This window comes from Panicum hallii, chromosome 2, assembly GCF_002211085.1.
Source record: "Panicum hallii strain FIL2 chromosome 2, PHallii_v3.1, whole genome shotgun sequence".
Classification (NCBI taxonomy): Eukaryota; Viridiplantae; Streptophyta; class Magnoliopsida; order Poales; family Poaceae; genus Panicum; species Panicum hallii.
In genome coordinates, this window is record NC_038043.1 from 47,665,587 (window position 1) to 47,684,552 (window position 18,966).

An 18,966-nucleotide genomic window follows, 5' to 3' on the forward strand; every position below is an offset into this window, starting at 1 on the left:
AGAAAGGTGTTGAAATGATTTAACTAAAAATATTTAAATATATTTTTATTGGTCTTGGACGATATTTGTAAACATTCAACATTTTTGTGTAGGTACGGTGTTGAAATAGTTGTTGAACTAGGTTCTATCAAATGTTGAATCAAATCTTTCGAAATTTTGAATGCAAATAATATGTGTAAAACCCTAACTCCATAACAAGGCAAATACTTAATGAATTATAAGTAAAAGGGAACGGGGGAAAAAACGGGTTGACTCCAATATCGTTAGCGGGCCACTTCCTCTAGTTGGTGGTGGGTGCGAGTACAAAACAAATGGGCTTCCGGTCCGGTGGGCTTGCTCCGTGTATGGGCTGTGATTATCGTCTCTCTCTCTCACCTTTCTTTTTTTTTTGAGGGCCTCTCACCTTTCTTTCTTCATCAATCATCAGCCAGGCATAGCTCTTTCTTTGCCAATCGAGTACGGCTAGCCGTGTTGGGCGGCGCCGGCCACAGGCTCAAGATCGATCATCTCTCCCTAGCTTCCGTCCTTGTGTTGCATGTGTGTCCTGGGTGGCAGCCCCCCGCTGATGGTCATCGTCGTCTGAATCTGTGCGAACCCAATCACCTTCGATCGATCTACGTACGATACATTCGTGTGCGTTCGACACATCGTACGATGGTCTAATCCTGCTTGCTGGTTACGTGCGCAACAGGACAGCGACGACCTTCTGCCAAATAAATGGATCGTCGACAGCCGTCCTGCCTATTCCGTACTCGCACATACCATCGCTGCGTTGCGCGGATGCAGATCCGCAAACGCAATGCACGTTGCAACTTTGTTTGATCGATCATTATTCTTGATCGAGTGGCTGAGGTTATTTACAGGCAATGCAACGATAGATAGTATAGAGTATGCGTATGCCTGCCAACGGGCAACGGCCGTCCTCCAACCACTGTATGCATTATTTCCGGCTGCATTCCTCTTGATTGTCAGTTGTCACTGGTGCAGTACGACGGCCGTCTTGTTAGCCAAGACGAATGCGTATAGCTGGAAACCAAACCATTCAATTGGGGAATGGGGTAGTATGTTTGTGCTGAAGATCTCTTTAGTTTTCTTCCGGACGATGTTCAGTAGTACGTAACTGCATGGTTTCGATCATGCATCCAGAATAATGTACGTGTAAACTTTCACACAACAATTCATACTTTCAACAACTCAAACACTGCAAATGTCAAATAAATAAATAATGCTACTAGAAAAGGATCATCATGTCCACAACCAGTGAGCGTTTCCTGGTCACTACCACTCTCCGATCCATGATTGTCGTCGCAACGGCGGTGTGGTCAATTTTGTAACGGGCAAATGCATTCTACGAATTGAAGGACATATGTATAGCGATGTCACTGTTGGTACCTCTAAACCGCCAAGTAAACGGCGTGCAGACTCAAAAAAGCAAGAAAAACGTGTGCTTGCTTGATGGTTGGCCGATAAGAAAACTTGCATTAGGGGTTTTGAACGTACGGTTCAGTTTCCTGATAGTAAACCTCTTCAAACAAATGGTAACTGAGTCTCATACTGTGAACATTCATCTGGTCGCCTCATTTGGAAGTTATTCGTCCGGCATCCTCAAATGCTGATGCCGTGCTATATAATCGCTCTGGAATTTTTTTTTGTAAAACTCTTTGTGAAAATTTTCAAATTGTAACAGATTCATCCTATTCAAGCATGCAAAGGCTGGCATGGCTTTATATATATTAGACCTACATCCCTACTATATGACTTCGTTTCCTAGAAAATCCGTGCAGCAGATGATCCTGTTCTTGACACATTATACGGTCTACACCAAAACTATTTTCTTAAATGAAGGTATCTAAGGACTAAGGAGGTTACCTACCATGGAAAAACAGTCTTTAGATGTAACTCATTTTAGCTGGTTTTGCATGGCCAAGAAGCGCATCGGTTTGGCTGGGTAGCCTGGGAAGACCAGACTTATCTATTTGTTCGATAAACTAGCTAAGTTTGTGAATATGGAGATCGAAAGCTAATTAAGTTTATAGACTCACTTATTAATTCTACAAAGACTAGAAAGTATATCATAATTAATGAATATTCGTAAGTCATTTCTTTTCGCCAAAAAAATACAAAGAAAAGTCCCGGCCGAAGAAATGCAGCAAAGCTTCCTCCGAAGAAATTAGGCAATGATCAGTAAGCTGGCTGAAGACCAGTAGGTTAACTGTGGTTGCTGGTTGCTAGGCCTAAATGCCGCCAAAACAGGTACAACAACGCTGAATTGGGCCGCACAGCAAAGTCCTGGGGAGTTGAGATGGAGGGTGTCCTGCTCGATCGGGTGCCATGCATGGTCATGTCTGGAGGAAGAAGGTGGTTGGGGGAAGGAGAAGACTGCAGGTAGAAGACATATAGAAGACCTCTTAGATGAAATGTTTTGGTGAAGATTTGCTAGTATGGTCCAAATTCATGTATGGGTACTAAAGGCTAGCATCCAGGTATGTGCTAGGTGGACCCTATCAGGGGTGGAGCTACGTTGCAAGCTCTGGTTGCAGCCGCACCTAGAAAAAAAAAATCTATTATCACTTCTGAACTCTAATTTTTCACCATGTTTGCTTGAATATGGTGCATAACCTATGAATTGGCGCACCCTCTCTATTTTTGTCTAGCTCCGCCCCCAGATCCTATTATGCATAGGGAGATATATATATATATATATATATATATATATATATATATATATATATATATATATATATATATCCCTATGCATATTATGTGTGTGCGCGCGCGCGCGTGCGTGTGTGTGTTTAGGATGACGATATATAGATGGCCTCGACTCGCCGCTTCGCCCACGAACCTCCTCCGATCCACCGTTCGGTCAACCTTCTGTCACAATAGTCTTTGCTCTAAAGCTTCCAAGTCCTAATCCCCAATCCTCAAATATAGCCCCTGATGAAACACCAAATCCCCTAATCCACCCATCAGAGAGGCTTGATCTCGCCACAAATGGAAGAGAGGCAGTGCAATCTGATCAGACTTGAAGATTTGAGTGAAGGAAAAAAAAAGGTGTGGATAGCTCAAGACAACAAATAACTCAGGTTTCATATATCAATGCAAATCCATATATACTAACCTAGCAACACATACACACTACAATAAGTAGAGTACTACTACACACACGGTTGACAGACGTACGTACACTTGGCCAATCGTTATTCGGCACCACCATTTGGATGGATCGTGAGATGATGTTGGATCCAAGCCCTTGATCAGCAAACACTTTTTATTCCATGGAACAGGCGGAGACGACGACATCCACGCAATATTCCATCATGTTTCACCACCCTCTTAATCAACATTAGCATTACCTACCTTGATCCGCTCCGATCCATTTTAGCGCTGCTCGTACGCGACCCGAGAACTGACGATGTGACGGTACGGACGGGAAGGAGGTCGAGGGGCTCGATCCGCGGTCGAGCTGTGGCTAGCCGCTGTCCTGCTCCTGCAGCACCTGGACCAGCGCGGCGCGGAGGCCGTCGTCGTCCTGAAGCTGGGCGGGCACGTCGACGACGACGTCCTGCACGGTCAAGCCGTGCACGCGGGTGACGCAGGCGTGCTGGACGTGCAGCTCCAGGGAGCGGAGCGCGCCCATCAGACGCGCGGCCGCGTGCGGGGCCGCGCTCGTCGCGCGCACCGACGCCGCGTCGGGCCCGAGCATCCGCACCTCCACGGCTTCGTCGCCGTGGCCGGGCGCTCCCGGGGGAACGCAGGAGGCCGCGACGACGGGCTCCCATCTCGCGGCGGCGGCCCGCCTGGACTCGGCCTCGAGCCGCGCGACGCGGGCGCGGAGCTCCGCGATGTAGGCTGCGGCGTCGGCGAGGAGGGAGGCCTTGTCCATGCGCGACACGGTGGGCACGGCGGCCCGAAGGTCGCAGAACCGGCGGTTCAGCTTCTCCCGGCGCTGCCGCTCGGCCTCGACGTGGCTCACGGTGGGGCCCTCTGGGCGGGGGCCGGGTTTCCGGCCCCGCCGCTTCCCCGGGCGCTGAGCCGCCGGGACCGTGCAGGCGCTCGGCTCCTGCTCCTGCTGCGGCGGCGGCGCGGGCTGCGGAAGCGGCGCCGGCTGCACGGAGAGCTCGGAGTCCGGCGAGAGGGAGCTCCCCACGGGCCACAGGTCGTCCCCGTCGTCGTATCCGGCCTCGTTCTTGGCCATGACGACGTCGCCGAGCAGCCATTGCTCGGGGACCTCGCAGGAGGTGAACTCGATGATCGGGTAGTGGCCGGCATGGGAGAAGAAGGACGGCGACGAGGTCGGGGACAAGGATGAGCACGGGGAGAGCAGGTCGTCCATGGCACCCACTCACTAGTCACTACTGGTGGTGGTCACGGCCGGCCTACCTGATCAACTCCTGAAGTGGAAAACGGACTGAGGCGCTCGGGACCTTTTGGTCATGCAATGTGCGGCACTGGCCTATAGGCTGTAGTAGCATCTGTGGTAGGTTCTGCTTTTATAGTGCCGGCCGGCGATACACATTTGCGTTTAGGGCCCTGCTGCATCGGTGACAAAGGTCTTGTTACGAACAGGGGCGCCATCCTTTAATTTTGGCCTGGGACGTTGGGAGTTGGAACGCTTGCTTTTGTCCAATTGGAACTAAGAGTAGATAAGAGAAACATGCACAGTAGTGAGAAAGTGACACGAGTTGTTCAAATAGCATACTAGAAATGCATCACCAAATAGTTGGCCAATGCAAATAGCATAACAAAAAACAAAACTGAGTCAGTTTGCATATACACACATGCATTCTGAATGGTTCCCTTGTTTGTTCTGGAGCCAGGTCTTTTTCTTGCCAGCTATTTTCTTTGACCTGTGTGTTTTTATACTATCTGAATTGAAGCCTCAAGTCAGTCAAGAACTCAAGATCAAAGTCTCCTGCGCCTCTGTGTAGACAAGCATATATATACCATTAAATATGAGTAATTACCGACCACTAAATAAGTCTAAATTACTCTTCATGGCCAAAGTTTGGATAACCTCTTAACTATCTTTTGGTTTAATTTGATCCTAAACTGTCTTACTATTATTACTAATTGGAGGCTTTTTTTCAAGTCTCCACGTGAAGCCATCTATGATCCTGCATGGACACTCTATAGAGAAATTCTAGAAATTTTTATAAAAATTAGAAATATCCGGCCATCAATTCGACAACTCTAATCATAATAGTCATTGGATCTGTTATCTTTCCTAGTAAATTACTCACATCTATTATTATGAAAATAGACTAAATTAATCTCTAAACATGTATCTAATTACTCACCTCTGCCATTATAAAAAAGAATAAGTAACCTCCTAATCTTCGTATAAATTACCCACCTATGTAATTATAAAAATAATGTAAATAACCCCTAGATTTGCATATAAATTATCCAATTATATCATTATTAAAAGTTAAAGTAACCCATAAATTGAATCTAAATTATATAATTATAACAAAATATTAAAGTGCACCAGTATAAAATTCTAAATTACTATTCCTATCATTATTAATATATTATTTATGTTATTTTTTACAAAAATACTACCCACGATATGTGTCATCATGTATTCATGTATGATTAAAGAGATAAAAATACCAATTCACAAACAAATGGTTCAATTAAATATATATCAAATACACATGGAGGTGCGATGCAAAATAAAATCTATTACAACTAGATAATGATAAATATATGTTATCTTTTTCTACGGGTAGATAAATATGTATTCTAGAGTATGTGTTAGAATATTTAATAGATGAAGAGAGCATCAGATAGATAATTATAATTATTTACTATAAATTTTATTTTTATATTAATTTTAATTAGCCGGTGCGGGAGCACAGGTTGACAAGCTAGTATCCTTTAAATGATCAGCTAGCGGTCGCTGTTATCGCACGCACGTGGCACAGTCTATGTACAAGTGAAAGGAACGAGTGCATGTACACGTACGTACGCAGATATTCATGACCAGCTATGCGTGTTGCAGAAATGAGAAATCCGAAGATAGGCGGACCGTACTTTCTTGTTGAAAATACAAGCGGGCCGGCCGTGCGTGTTTTTCTGAACAGGAGATTCGAAATTCACTCGAGCAGTTCGTGAAAAATTCTCCCTCAGGACAAGATTGGCCTGTATGCGATGAATAAACACCTCGATCTGCGTACGATTGGTCATTAGACGGGCGATGGATGGATGAGCAACTCCTACGGTTCAGGTCATCGCATGCTTAAGCTTTCGGTCCTGTCATCCTGTGGCCCCCGGTCACATCGACATCGTATGAGGCGGCGAAGACTTTTCTCACCGTACGTGCTGGGTACTATAGCCACTGGTAGAACGCAGCGTGTCTTTCTCTCGCGTTGGACCGCAGATGGGGCTTACACTTCTAAGTCAGCTTACCTGCACCTTCAAGAGGAGTGGTATCTGGAAGGCTCATGCTGAAAGAAGCATAAGTTTTTTTACTTAGCTTCTTGTGCAAAGTAAAATCCTTACAGCTGACAAGTTGATCAAGCGGAACTGGCCTTATGACCCGGTGTGCTGTCTTTGTGATCAAGAATAAGAGACTGCGAAGCATCTCTGTCTTGAGTGTGTTTTTGCGCGGGAGGTGTGGACAGTGGTGGAGGCTTGGTCAGCAGGACTGATGCGTATGCTAGAACCAGGTCTGGAAATTGAAGATTGGTGGAAGCTTTCACTCTTGCATCTCGGCCGAAGGAGGAGCGCAGAGCTGCGGCTGGCTTGCTTATATACACGGCTTGGAAATTGTGGAAAGAGAGGAATCGGAGGACTTTTGAAGGAAGATCGATGACCGCCTGCAAGTTGTTGCTCTAATCAAGGAAAGAGATCGGCTTGAAGGAAGCAATATTGAGAGTGCCAAGTGCACCTTAATTCCCATATTTAGTTCCTTCATTTCCGTGAGAGAGAGCCCTTTTATTTTATGTAATATCTATATGATTTGGCAGTGCTCTGCTGGTGTTTAAAAAAACGCAGCGTGTCTGTCACTGACTCACTGTGTGTGTGTGTCGATCAGCGTTGGAAAAGTCCACGCATCGGAGGCGCGCTGCGCGCCACGCAAGGCGTCAGAGCTCAGAGCCTCAGACGCGCGCCTCGAGCAAACTGCGGTCTGCGGGAGAGGGAGAGGGCCGGGGCGTTGGGAGACGCGCGCGGAGGCGCCAGCAGCAGGCGGTCGTCAGTAGGTCCACGCCCCACGGCGTGCGTGCCGCCGGCCGTGGTCCTCGTACGGCTCACGCCGCTTCCACAGGACGGCCCCGGCCGGGCGGCGTGCGCGCGGTGCGCTCGCGCGGCGGTCCCGGCCGGCCGGCCGGCCTCCCGGCTCGTAGTGTCTCGCGCTGCTGCTGCTGCGCGCCGCTCCTCCTTGTGACCGAACGATCGACACGACTGGCGCGCGCCCGCGCGGCGCTGCAGGCTGCAGCAGCTTGGTTGTATACAGCGCCCCGTCGGCGGTTGATTGGTTCGTGCGCGGCCCGCGGCCGTTGGCAACATGCCGCTCTGCGGCCGCTACCAGCGAGCCAGCACCTGCGACCAGACGCCGGCCGGCCGAGCCAGAAACCAATAAATCCGCCTAGCCAGAAGAAGGATTCCCGGCAGGGATCAAATCAGCACACAGGCATCGATCGTCTCATCTCTCTGGTCACAACAAACAGCTCCAGGCCCGAGCCATACGTGAAGGCAGTCGATCACGGATCGCTTGGGGTCACCCTCGCGCGATTCCAAGAGCTTGTCGCTAGCTGTCGAGCTCGAAAAATGGTTCCTACAAAGAGATGACAGGTATAGCCGCCATAGGATGAACGTAGAGTGCGAAGCACTATGATTGGGATCGAACGAACGCGGAGGAACAGCCTAGATAAATACACATTTTCGGGTACATTTTAATTCCAAAATTACACATATAATTTATTAATAATTTTATGACTATGATGAATGAAACAAGATATGTACATGTGTTTAAAGTTAATATAAATTTAATCAAAAAGAGGCGTGTCAGTCTATATCCCGAGGTGGGTCTGGTGCCAGAAGTACCGGATGCACCGTTACCAACTGGAGCAGACATGCTTGACTGGTCTGCTTGAAGTAGTCGAACAAATTCGGTGCAATGCAGATTGCCTTCAGGAAGTAATCGTGCGAGTTGTTAAAGTAGTCACCGATGGTTGTACTTGTTGATAAAGTAGTCGTACGAGTTGTTGAAGTAGTCGAGAGTGGTCGTCTTGTTGAGGAAGTAGTCACACAGTTGCTGAAGTAGTCGCACAACTTTAGAAAGTAGTTGATCGAGGCACCGATTGGTTGTACTTGTTGATGAAGTAGTCGTACTCGTTGGGAAGTAGACGCTCACAGCTTTAGGAAGCAGTCATACGTAGAGGTACGGGTGATGATGTCGACGGACGGAGTTGGTGCGCAGGGACGGATGGTGAACAGTACATCGGTGAAGACGTCACAATTCTGGGCAAGCAGTCGCGTGAAGACGCTTCCTAAAAACCTGATTGCCCCGCTATCCCGTGCAGGACCTTCAGTGGGCAATGGTTCCGGAGGCACCTACTCTCGTCGGAGATGTGCGCGCAGCACCAGTGATGGGAATGTAGAAAAACAGCAGAGGTAGGAAGAGAGATGTATTCACGAAGAGAGGTGTTTTCACCTGCTTGAAAGAGGGGAAGTCACCGGGTGATATACATGAGAGTCTGGGGACGAGAGGATGCACTTGAAAGTTATCAACGCCATCAAACAGAGTAATAGCAATTAACTCGCACAGAATCAATCACAAGAATGAATCATTGTGAATGAATTAAGGTCATAATGTCCATTACTTGGTTCAGGACATCTGCCCCACGCCACAGCACCCCACGGTTGAAATCTTTTTCCTCTTTCATTACGGAATTACACAATAACTCACTAGCATTTAACGGTGGGCTTTTAATTCTTTAATTATAAATATTGGGCCAAAGGCTCACATATCAGCACACACATAAAGGTTAGCCCCAGTGTAATGAATTACCATACCCCAATGTTCCTCCAGCCTCACTAATGACCATGTTGGCAGATTTCATACCCTTACGATGCGGACACTTTCCAGCGAAGTGGTCCAGACTCTCGCACACATAGCAGTTTCCTTTCTTCTTCTTCTTGAAAGTGGTTGTCTGTTTAGTCTTTGTTTGGCTCTGTGTCTGCGGTGGCTTCTTCTTGTTCTTGTGGGGTTGTTCTTTTGAACAAAATTATTGTTCCTCTGAACAAAGTTGGCACTAGCTCCGACAACTCCTTTTCCACGTGTGTCTTTTGCTCTCACCTTCTCTTCAACATCAAGAGAACCAATGAGCCCATCGATGGTGAACTCTTGTCTCCTGTATTTCAGCGAAGTAGCAAAGTCCTTCCAAGAAGATGGCAACATGGAGATAATACCTCTGGCCACAAACTTGTTAGGTAACACACATGGACTCTCCTTGCTGTAACTTCGGAGATCTTTTGCTAGTGTATGTATCTTATAGGCTTGTTCTACCACAGAATGGTCTTCCACCATCCTGTAGTCTTGGAATTGTTCCATAACATACAACTTGCTGCTAGCATGAGAAACTCCGTATTGAGCCTAAACAGCATCCCACATTTCTTTCCCCATTTTGAGACGGATGTATGAATAAACTAGGTTTTCAGCTAGAACACCTATGATGCAGCCTTAAAAAAGGTTATCGGCAGCCTCGACTGCACTCCCTTCCTCTGGAGTAAACTGTTCGGGCTTCCTCTTTGCCACATGAATAATGTTCAAAGCCGTCAACCACAATATCACCCGCTCACGCCAACGGTTAAAGTTGGAACCATAAAAAATGTTTGGCCTTATTGTTGCAGCAAAGTTAGCTACCGTAAGCCTATCAACAGAATCGGATTTTTGGATTGTTACATAAATAGGCATTTTCGGGTATATTTTAATTCCAAAATTATACATACAACTTATTAATAATTTTATAACTATGATGAGTGAAAAAAGACATGTGCACGTGTTTGAAGTTAACATGAATTTAATAAAAAAAGAGGAGTATCAGTCTATAACCTAAGGTGGGTCCAGTGCTGAAGGCACCAGCTGCATCGTTACTGGCTGGAGCAAACATGCTCGACTGGCCTGCTTGAAGTAGTCGAACGAATTTGGTGCAGTGCTGATTGCCTCTTCAAGAAGTAGTTGTACAAGTTGTTAAAGTAGTGGTCGAGGCACCGAGTGGTTGTACTTGTTGACGAAGTAGTCGTATGAGTTGTTGAAGTAGTCTCTAGTGGTCGTACTTGTTGAGGAAATAGTCACACAGTTGTTGAAGCTTCAGGAAGTAGTCGATCGAGGCACCGAGTGATTGTATTTGTTGATGAAGTAGCTTTTACTCGTTGGAAAGTAGTCGTTCAAAGCTTTAGGAAGTAGTCGTACGAAGAGGTACGGGCGGCGATATCAACGGACGGAGTTGGTGCGCAGGGACAGATGGTGAACAGTATGTCGGTGAAGACGTCACGGTTCTGGGCGAGCAATTGTGTGAAGACACTCCCAAAAACCTGATTGTCCCGCTATCCCGTACAGGACCTTCAGCAGGCAATGGTTCCGGAGGCACCTGCTCTTGCCAAAGATGTGCGCGCAGCACTGGCGATGGGAATGTAGAAAAGCAGCAGAGGGAGGAAGAGAGGTGTATTCGCGTGCTTAAAAGATAAGAAGACACCGGATGATATACATGAGAGTCCGGGGATGAGAGGATGCACTTGGACGTCGTCAACGCCATCAAACAGAGTAATAGCAATTAACTTGCGCAAAATCAATCACAAGAATAAATCGTTGTGAATGAATCACGGTCATAATATCCATTATTTGGTTCAAAACATCTTCCCTACACCACAACATTTCACGGTTTGAAATCCTTTTCCTCTTTCATTATGGAATTACATAATAAGTCCCTAACATTTAATGGTGGGTTTTTAATTTTTTAATTACAAATATTAGGCCAAAAGTTCACATATTCCAACGGAAGGTTTTGTTAGCTCCATCCGGCCGCGGCCAGATTAGTTCATTTCAATAAGTTTTAGACGGGAATATGAATGCAGATATCCAAAATATCCGATATCCGTATCCGCTTAAATATCAATATGGACATCCGTATTCGAATTCGAATTTAATACGGTAGTAAAGTGGATACATTCTAGTCCGATTTTCATTATTTTTCTCTATCTGATTCCACATTCATATTCGATAATATCCGGCGCTATCCCTATCCGTTTTCAGTAGAACTATTTAAAATAAGTTATAAAAATATTAAGTTTACTCGTACATATTCTTGTTTTATCTATTTATAGGTAAAATTACTTTTATAATTTTTTATTAATTAAAAATGTTTATATATTTATTGAAAATATATTTTTTATTTCTAGTTTTATTTTTTATATATTTATTTATTAAAATATTTGTTGATAAATAAGCTATTTTTGACTAGCTTATCATACTTTAGTTTGTACATATATAACAATTTTATATTCTAAAACTATCAATAAAGAAAAAAGCTAAATATTATTCTATATATCGAGTAAATATTCGAATTCGAATCTGAATCCGGGCATCCATTTTGTATTCGTATTCGAGAGCATCCGAATTCATATCCACATTTGAGTTAAAATATGGTAAAAAGTGCTATCCGAATCTGATTTTATGCATATTTGATCCGTTTCCATCCTTACATGTCGTAAAATAAGTTAGCTTTACACGTGGCCACATGGATATTCTTTACAGGTGTATTGTTCAGACGAAAAGACTCCAAAACATGTCATGTGCCAGCAAGGTACTCTATATACAGTACTAGGCATTATATTACCTAGCTCTGCTTTCACTTAATTTCAGTATCGTCCACGGTACGTGAAGCAGTGGTGGCTTTATTTTAGCATAGCGACGCGACCGTGACGTGGCTGCCTTGGCTTGGTTGTCCCGGGAGCCACATCTGATCAGCTCCGACGATCGATGAAGACAAGGCGAACGTACGAGATGGGGATTGGGCTGCGTCCCCATGTCTCATCTCTAACCGGCCGCCTGCGCGTACGTGCCAGCAGGCACGGCGGCACCATCTATCAGAGAGCTGGTAGCTGGCCAGACCAGCACGCTCAAACAGACGCTAGTAGTAGTATAGTAGCAGGTCAAGATCGCATGCAGCTATCACCACGGGTGAATCTGCTACGGATCTGTGGCTGAACCTCCGATCCATGGGGATTACGCTGTTTTATTTACCGACGTTAAATTAAACCGTCGCCATCACTGGATGACTGGAAAAGGACAGGCGCCTGCCTTTGTGTCAAGATCAGGCGAGGTCGAGAGAGGGGATACGATGCCGCAACTTGCAGTAGTCGTCGCTCCCAAGTTGCGAGCTACCTGATTGAGCGTTTTGTCTCCGGACTGATCGATCGGTCGGCATATATGCTTGTACACGTGTACGTACCTGTACGTAGCGAGAGGAGCCTGGTGGGCTGTCAGATCATCAGCTCGATCAACCGCCCCCTTGAATCATCCACAACACAATCGTCAATCGATTCAAGAGGTTTCTAGGTACCGGTCTTCTCTAAGGTGTCATCGATCTGCCCTAGATGCATCAATTCCTTGTAGCTAGCATTCGAAATACAAATAAAGCTATTATATATGACATCGTATACGGTGACTACCATTTTTTAAAAAAAAATAAAGAGCTGTAATATATGTATTATTCAAGTAGTGTTTTTCCCATTTGTGATTTGTGAATCGAACCGCGTTATTTTCTTTTTGTTACAAAAAAAACTATGCGATTATTCAAATATTAATTATCAATTTCAAACTGAAAATATCTGAAGATATATCACGCATCCTGATCAGAGGTAGGAGTAGCGTAATCTAAATATATAGTAAAATATATGTATCGAGAAAAGTTAAAATAAATTGTAGTTGAAAATAGAGGGAGCGGTAGCAGCTGGTTATAGCTTGTACTAGTAGATCCGATCCGTGCGGCCATGAGACAGGAGGCACACAAATTTGCATGAAAGATTCTCTCTCCTGTGCAGCAGATAATCAGGTAGTGGTACTCATCTAAATCGCCTTTCATCTCTTGATGCCCTATCGACAGGACCTGTGTCTAACTGTCCATGACCATGAGTGAAGACGAGATCGTACAGCTAGTGGTACCCGATAGACATGTCCATATGGCCTCATCCAATAAGACAACCTCAGCTAGCTCAAAGTTCGAGTCATCGCTTTGCATACATGAAAGAAAGAGAAGGTGAGAGGAGAGACTACCATCTCTTATCTCTTCTTCGAGAACTAGCTCGTAGAGAAAAGATGTGCAGCCTACTTTATTAACGAGAGGGAGGTTGCGGAGCCCAAAGTGCTTTGAATAATATTCTATAAAATAAAATAATGAAGATGTAATCTTTTTGCTATCTCTTATATGAGGTGGACAAGCTTAAAGCTAAGTGCACTAGCTTAACCATTCCAGGCACCCACGTTCGCCCGGACTCCAGATAGCAAAATTAAAGCTCGGGACAATCGAGAGGATCCTATCGAATTGGACTTGATGTTAGAGCGCTATTAAGCTACTACCCTCTCCGTCCAAAAAAGAATACAACTCTCGCTTTCCGATGAGTCAAACAATGACAATTTCAACCGGCCCCCTCCCCCCCCCCCCCCCCCCGGCACTCGTATCATCATGGTGGGGTATCGCTCGCTCGCCCGCCGCGTGTGGTGATTGCGTAGTGCCATGCCGCCGCCATCGTCTCCCCTTGGCTCCCTGCGCCACAGCACAGTACATCGGGCGAGTCGAAGACGCTGCTAGCAAATCTCCGGCGTCATCTCGGCACAGCGCACCCGTATCCGCCTCTCCCAGGGAGTCGCAGGCTCGCAACGCTGGTACTACGGCGATGCGATCGTGCACACGCACGCTGTTTCCGTGCGCACTGGAGAGCAGGTCCTGGTACGCGGCTACGACGCGTACGCCGTCCCGCTTGCATCACGTACCCATGATGGGTTTCGGACGTGCCGGCCGGCCGGCGAGCTAGGGAACTGGCGGCCGGCCACCGGAGGGTCGTCGTCACGACCGTCGTCGTCGATCGCTGCAGAGGTTCATCACGAACTTCGTCGGCGCCTCCGGGGTGCGCCGTCGACAAAGGCACTGGCCTGCCGCCGGAGCTTATTAGGTCATCCCGGCGCTACGCTAGCAGTGGATTTGGGGGCGGGCATCAGCTCGTACGGGGGCTCAGGTACATCGCCGTCTGCCGCCTGTCGTCAGCGCGTGCAGTAATCGCTTCTCCTGTGCTCTGGCTGGAGCTCATGCATGCATGCCGGAGCGCTCTGCAGGTTCGTCCCTCTCGGTCGGTCTATCATCTTGTGTGCAAGCATATCGTGGCAGTCTTCAGGGTGGCCCTCTTGTCAGTTATCACTACTACTCTCGCCCGCCTGACTTCGTCCCACACAGACTTTTCTTTTCTTGCTCATTTTTTTTAGATTAGATGGACGTACTCTTTCCTTGGTCATGGCTTGCTCAAACATCCGTAAGAGCATGCATTCTCGTTTGCGTGGATTTTTTTTCAAAAAAAAAAACTTTGACAGCAGAGAGCAGCGGGCCACCGATCTCTTCTGTACTTGTGATAGATGCAACAGGCTTCGCTCGATCTTCCACCAATCCTCGACTTCCTCATGCGGGACATCCGTCACCGCGATCATCATCACCCCCGAAGTCCAGTTGCTTAGCAGCCGCACTTGTTTGCCTTAAGCAGCAATGTAGGCATAACATGGGCTGCAGACACATGACCCACAGGTTAGATTACACGGCCAGTTCCGGCTAGCTACTTGTTTGTCTGCAGTTAGGATCTTGCTCTGCACCAGCAACCAAGCCAAAAACAACTTTTGAGTAGGAGGCCAGCGGAAATCAATCGAGCTCATGCGATCTCGTCAAGCGGAAGCATCTGTCTTAGTATCTTAGTATGGTACATAACGTACGTGCCGTCACAAATAGCCATCACAAAAACTGACAGATAGGTCATACATATCAGAAAAAATAGGGGAGAAAAAGTAGGGGCGAAGATTAGAAGCTATTGCTAGAGTTGATAGTAGAAATTATAGCATCCATAATAAATAGAAGAAATCTTTAAAAAAAAAGTAGGGACTTTAAATACAGACTATTGATGGAGTTACTCTTAGTCGCGTGCTCGTACTGTACATGCTATGGCTACCGCTCCTTTTGCATTGCGACACAGCGGTTGCGCAGTAGTCTCGTGCTGCTTAGCCTGATGGTTGTCGTCACTCCTCCTAATGGTTCACCGTTGAGGCGACGGATCGAATCTCTGACGATTTGTACGAGATGCTCGACTTGAAAGTTCGTTGGCCGGTGTAGCAAGAAACAAAACACGATGCCGTACGTGCAGTTAACTCGTGATGATCTCCCATCGACGAATTAAAGTTCCGGGAAATGATGGGGCGCCGCGCGCGCTCGACCGTAAATTGCAAACCACCTTTAATTTGCCTGAAAAACATTCTAAAGCGAGTAGCGGCAGATCGATCGCAACCCGAACGAAAACGAAGTAAAGAACTAAAGATGCATGCCAGAGGCACTGTGAAACCTGGTCCCAACTCCCAAGTACGAGTACTGTTCTTGGATCAGACGTGATGCAGGGTGAATGAATATGACTAGCTAACAAGTCTTTTTTTTTCTCAGACGACACAAAAAACTAGTTCACCTGTAGTAGGGGCATGCTGATTTACGGGCACCCGCGTGGGCGCTTCCTCACGGTCGATCTCCGACCACAGTAGAAATCCATCTCTCTCCGACTTCGACCGCATGCTGGTCCACCACGTGGACTATACACGAGTCCTCACCCAATCAAACCGAAAAACACACCGGTATGAAAAAAAAATAACATTCGATACAAAATTTTGAACACTCGCGAACAAATTTTTGAAACAAAATCAGGGGAAAAAATAAAAAACAAAATTTTTGAAGCAAAAAAATTAGGAACAAAAATTTATAGAAAAAACTGAACATCCGCAGAAAAGTTTTTCAAATTTTGCAAAAAAATGAAACAAAAATTCAAATACAAATTTTTTAAGCAAAACTTAGGACAACCTTCAGAAAAAAAATCTGCAGAAAAACTGTAAAGAAAGTTTTAAACTGAAAAAATGCATTAATTAATAAGTTTATTTACAAGTTTTTTCCTAGAAATCTAGAAAAGAAGAAAAAGGAATTGCTAGTCGTGCCTCCGCCAACTGCCGCTAGGCCGCCGGAGGGAGCTGCGCGTCGCCGGGGGTCTGCTTGCCGCCGCGCTCCCGCGGGCAGTTCTCACTGGATCCAACCGAAGGAGAGCGCGACCGTCGTCCTGGTGCCTCCCCCGGTGGAGGCGAGCACCGTTGTCGCCGCTCCCTGCCATGCATGCTCGCAGGTGGCGCTCGCCGGATTCAGTGAGCTGCGCCATCGCTTCGCGCCTTTCTCAACGGAGGGCTCCGATGTAGTCTCGGGAATCCCAGCGGAGGTCCGCTGCCTGCCTTCTGGAGTGGGAAAGGAGAGAGGTGAAAAGAAAATGGCAACATATCAGGTGCAAACCAGGGTGTTCGTGCAAACTTCGTGCAAACCAACTAATAAAAGTCGCAAAAAAATTTTAAAAAAATTATGTATATACTTCATAGACTACTCTACCACTAAAATTTCAAGTTCAAATTCATCATATGTTAATAGATACAAAAAAAGAGAAACTTCTAAGAGATAAATAAAAGAGAAAGGTGGTTTGCAATTTACGGTCGAGCGCGGTGGAATTGACCGGAAGGATCGAAAGTTACGGTCGCCTGTAGAAATAGCATTTAGCTGATGAGATGCACTTGCACCTAATTGCTATTTCATGCATGTTTTTTGTTTCTGCTTGGATATATTATATTGGAAAAGAATGCTAATTACATGCCGCTACTCATCACCAAAACGGAATGCGCAGCGAGCGCTAACGATCGTACTGTAGCGTCCTGTCGATGAGATTTAGAGGTGATAACTAAATGGGACGGCGGCATTGGATTGAATGATCATCGGTAGCGACGGCTTTATTTCCCGTCAGGAAAGATAGAGGTCTTCGATCGGATGCGTATAGCGAGACAGTGCAGAGCACCGATTGCAGACAGCTGGGTGCTTGATCATTCCTTTTCCCTATTTCAGCTGTGCTGCTGCCGCACTTGCTTTGCACGCAGCTCTACATGCGAAGAAACTTAACTAGCTTTATTTCCTTTCACCAGAAAGGCGAGTTAAATAAAAATATATACACCCGGGGGGGGGGGAGATTCAGACAGGATGGGGAAATACAATACACGCGCGCCGTATACGGACCGTTCCCCAGCCTGCTAAGAGCAATCAATGGACAAGCGCGTAGTGTACTGTATCCACGGCGGTTGGCCAATCACCGACCACTGCGAACTGGAGTTGCTCCTGCAACGGAGGCAGCAGCGAGCCCTAGCTCTGCGTCAGCGCGCTGGCCCGGCCGGCGACAACTTTTGGCGTGCGCAGGCACGCACCGGACAGGGTGCCGCCTGGGCATGGCCCGCCTTGATCTGAGGATCTGAAGGACTGGGGGCCGAGCGATCTGGTTCTGATCCGCCGTTTTCCTGCCGCGTTTGCAGGCCTGCCCGCCGGGAGGCAGCGGCATAGCCTCTGCCTCCCGAATTTAAACCGGCGGCAGGCGCGCATCGGGGGTCGTGCGCGGCCGGCAGCGTCTGTCCAGGCTCCTCGGCTCGCCCCCTCCCGCCGGTAGCGATCGAGCTGAGCTCCGATCTGCCGAGCTGCATGGGGCGCCGCCGGGTACACTGGTTCGCGCCCGGCCACGGCCACGGCCGTGACCGCATCCGAGGGCGCGGCCAGCTGACGGCGGGTGGGATCCCACGCGTAGCACGCCGCGACGCGAGCTAGCCTACACGCGCCGCCGCCTCGGTCCCCGGGTCCTGCGCGCGCGGGCGCGGCTGGCCGGAGATGGAGTGGGGGTCCCGGCGGAAGAGCGACGTCTAAACGGCGGTGTGCGTGGGGCCGTACGAATGTTTTTGTGGCGCCAAACGGGCCTGTGTCGGCCTAACAACGGCCTGACGTTGACACGCGGCCGGGGAAGAAAACGTTGCACGCACGTCCCGATTCCTGCTGCTGCTGTCCATCGTTCGTTCGTCCTTAACGAAGACTACTCTCTGAGTTGAAGCGGTTGGCAGGACGTGCTCGACGGACGCCCATCGCAGGATCGCTCCCGTGTCGCGTCGCCAGCACAGTGAGAAAACATGCCGGCGCTCTGCTCCGCTACCGTACCGCACGTTCCACGTCACCGCGCGCGCCGGCCAGGGCAGTAGACCCATGGACACCACACAGTCACACGCATACACGCACGGTCGGTCTGTAGTCTGTACATGGTCATGGTCTCCCGTTTGTGTGACCTACCATCGTCCCGTACTACTACAGTCAGTCAGTGTGACAAGTAGCCATGCATGTACACACACAGTCGCGCGGGCCGACGAGCACCAGGTACGGTGCACCGCCGGCCACATGAAACAGGCCGGTGGGCCGGCCGGCTCTTCACTCCAACGACGACCGACGACGATGAAGGCGACGCAGCTGCTTGCATTGTTAATGGGAACGCAGCAGTGGCAACTAGTAGCAAAGAGCAACCACGCCACTTCCATCTCTCTTACGACAAACGGTACGTGCGCCCTAGTGTGTATGAGCATGGCCTGGGAACGTACGGGAAAAGCCGGCCGGGAGATCGATGCGGCGTAACGCCGAGTCACGTCGCCGCGCGTCGCGTTGCGCAGGACGGCCGGCAGCTGCGCGGTGGTTAGAGAGAGAGAGAGAGAGAGAGAGAGAGAGAGCGATCGAGGCGCCCGTACGATGCGCGTGCAGTGTGCAGCACAGCACAGTGGTCGGAGCACGTACGCCGCTGGCTCGATAGGTATATAGCCGCCCGCCCGGCCGGGGG

The 18,966-nt window shown here is 47.9% G+C and overlaps 1 protein-coding gene across 1 annotated transcript; it reads right to left on the minus strand.

Annotated features, from left to right (window-relative positions):
* Window positions 1-3,077: 3,077 nt before the first annotated feature.
* Window positions 3,078-4,451, minus strand: LOC112883257 (transcription factor MYC2-like). The gene is made up of 2 exons (XM_025948530.1): window positions 4,115-4,451; window positions 3,078-4,069 (listed from the first exon to the last, which is right to left on the minus strand). The coding sequence occupies exons 1-2, from the start codon at window positions 4,334-4,336 to the stop codon at window positions 3,473-3,475; spliced, it is 819 nt and encodes a 272-aa protein (XP_025804315.1). The 5' UTR covers window positions 4,337-4,451; the 3' UTR covers window positions 3,078-3,472.
* Window positions 4,452-18,966: the final 14,515 nt, after the last annotated feature.

What these genes read in the sequence shown, in the direction of transcription:
- LOC112883257 (XM_025948530.1), bottom strand. Translation starts at nt 4,336, where the DNA reads ATGGACGACCTGCTCTCCCCGTGCTCATCCTTGTCCCCGACCTCGTCG. An exon ending in CGCCGGACTCCGAGCTCTCC is followed by an intron (nt 4,070 to 4,114) that starts GTGCAGCCGGCG and finishes CCGCCGCAGCAG; the next exon opens with GAGCAGGAGCCGAGCGCCTG.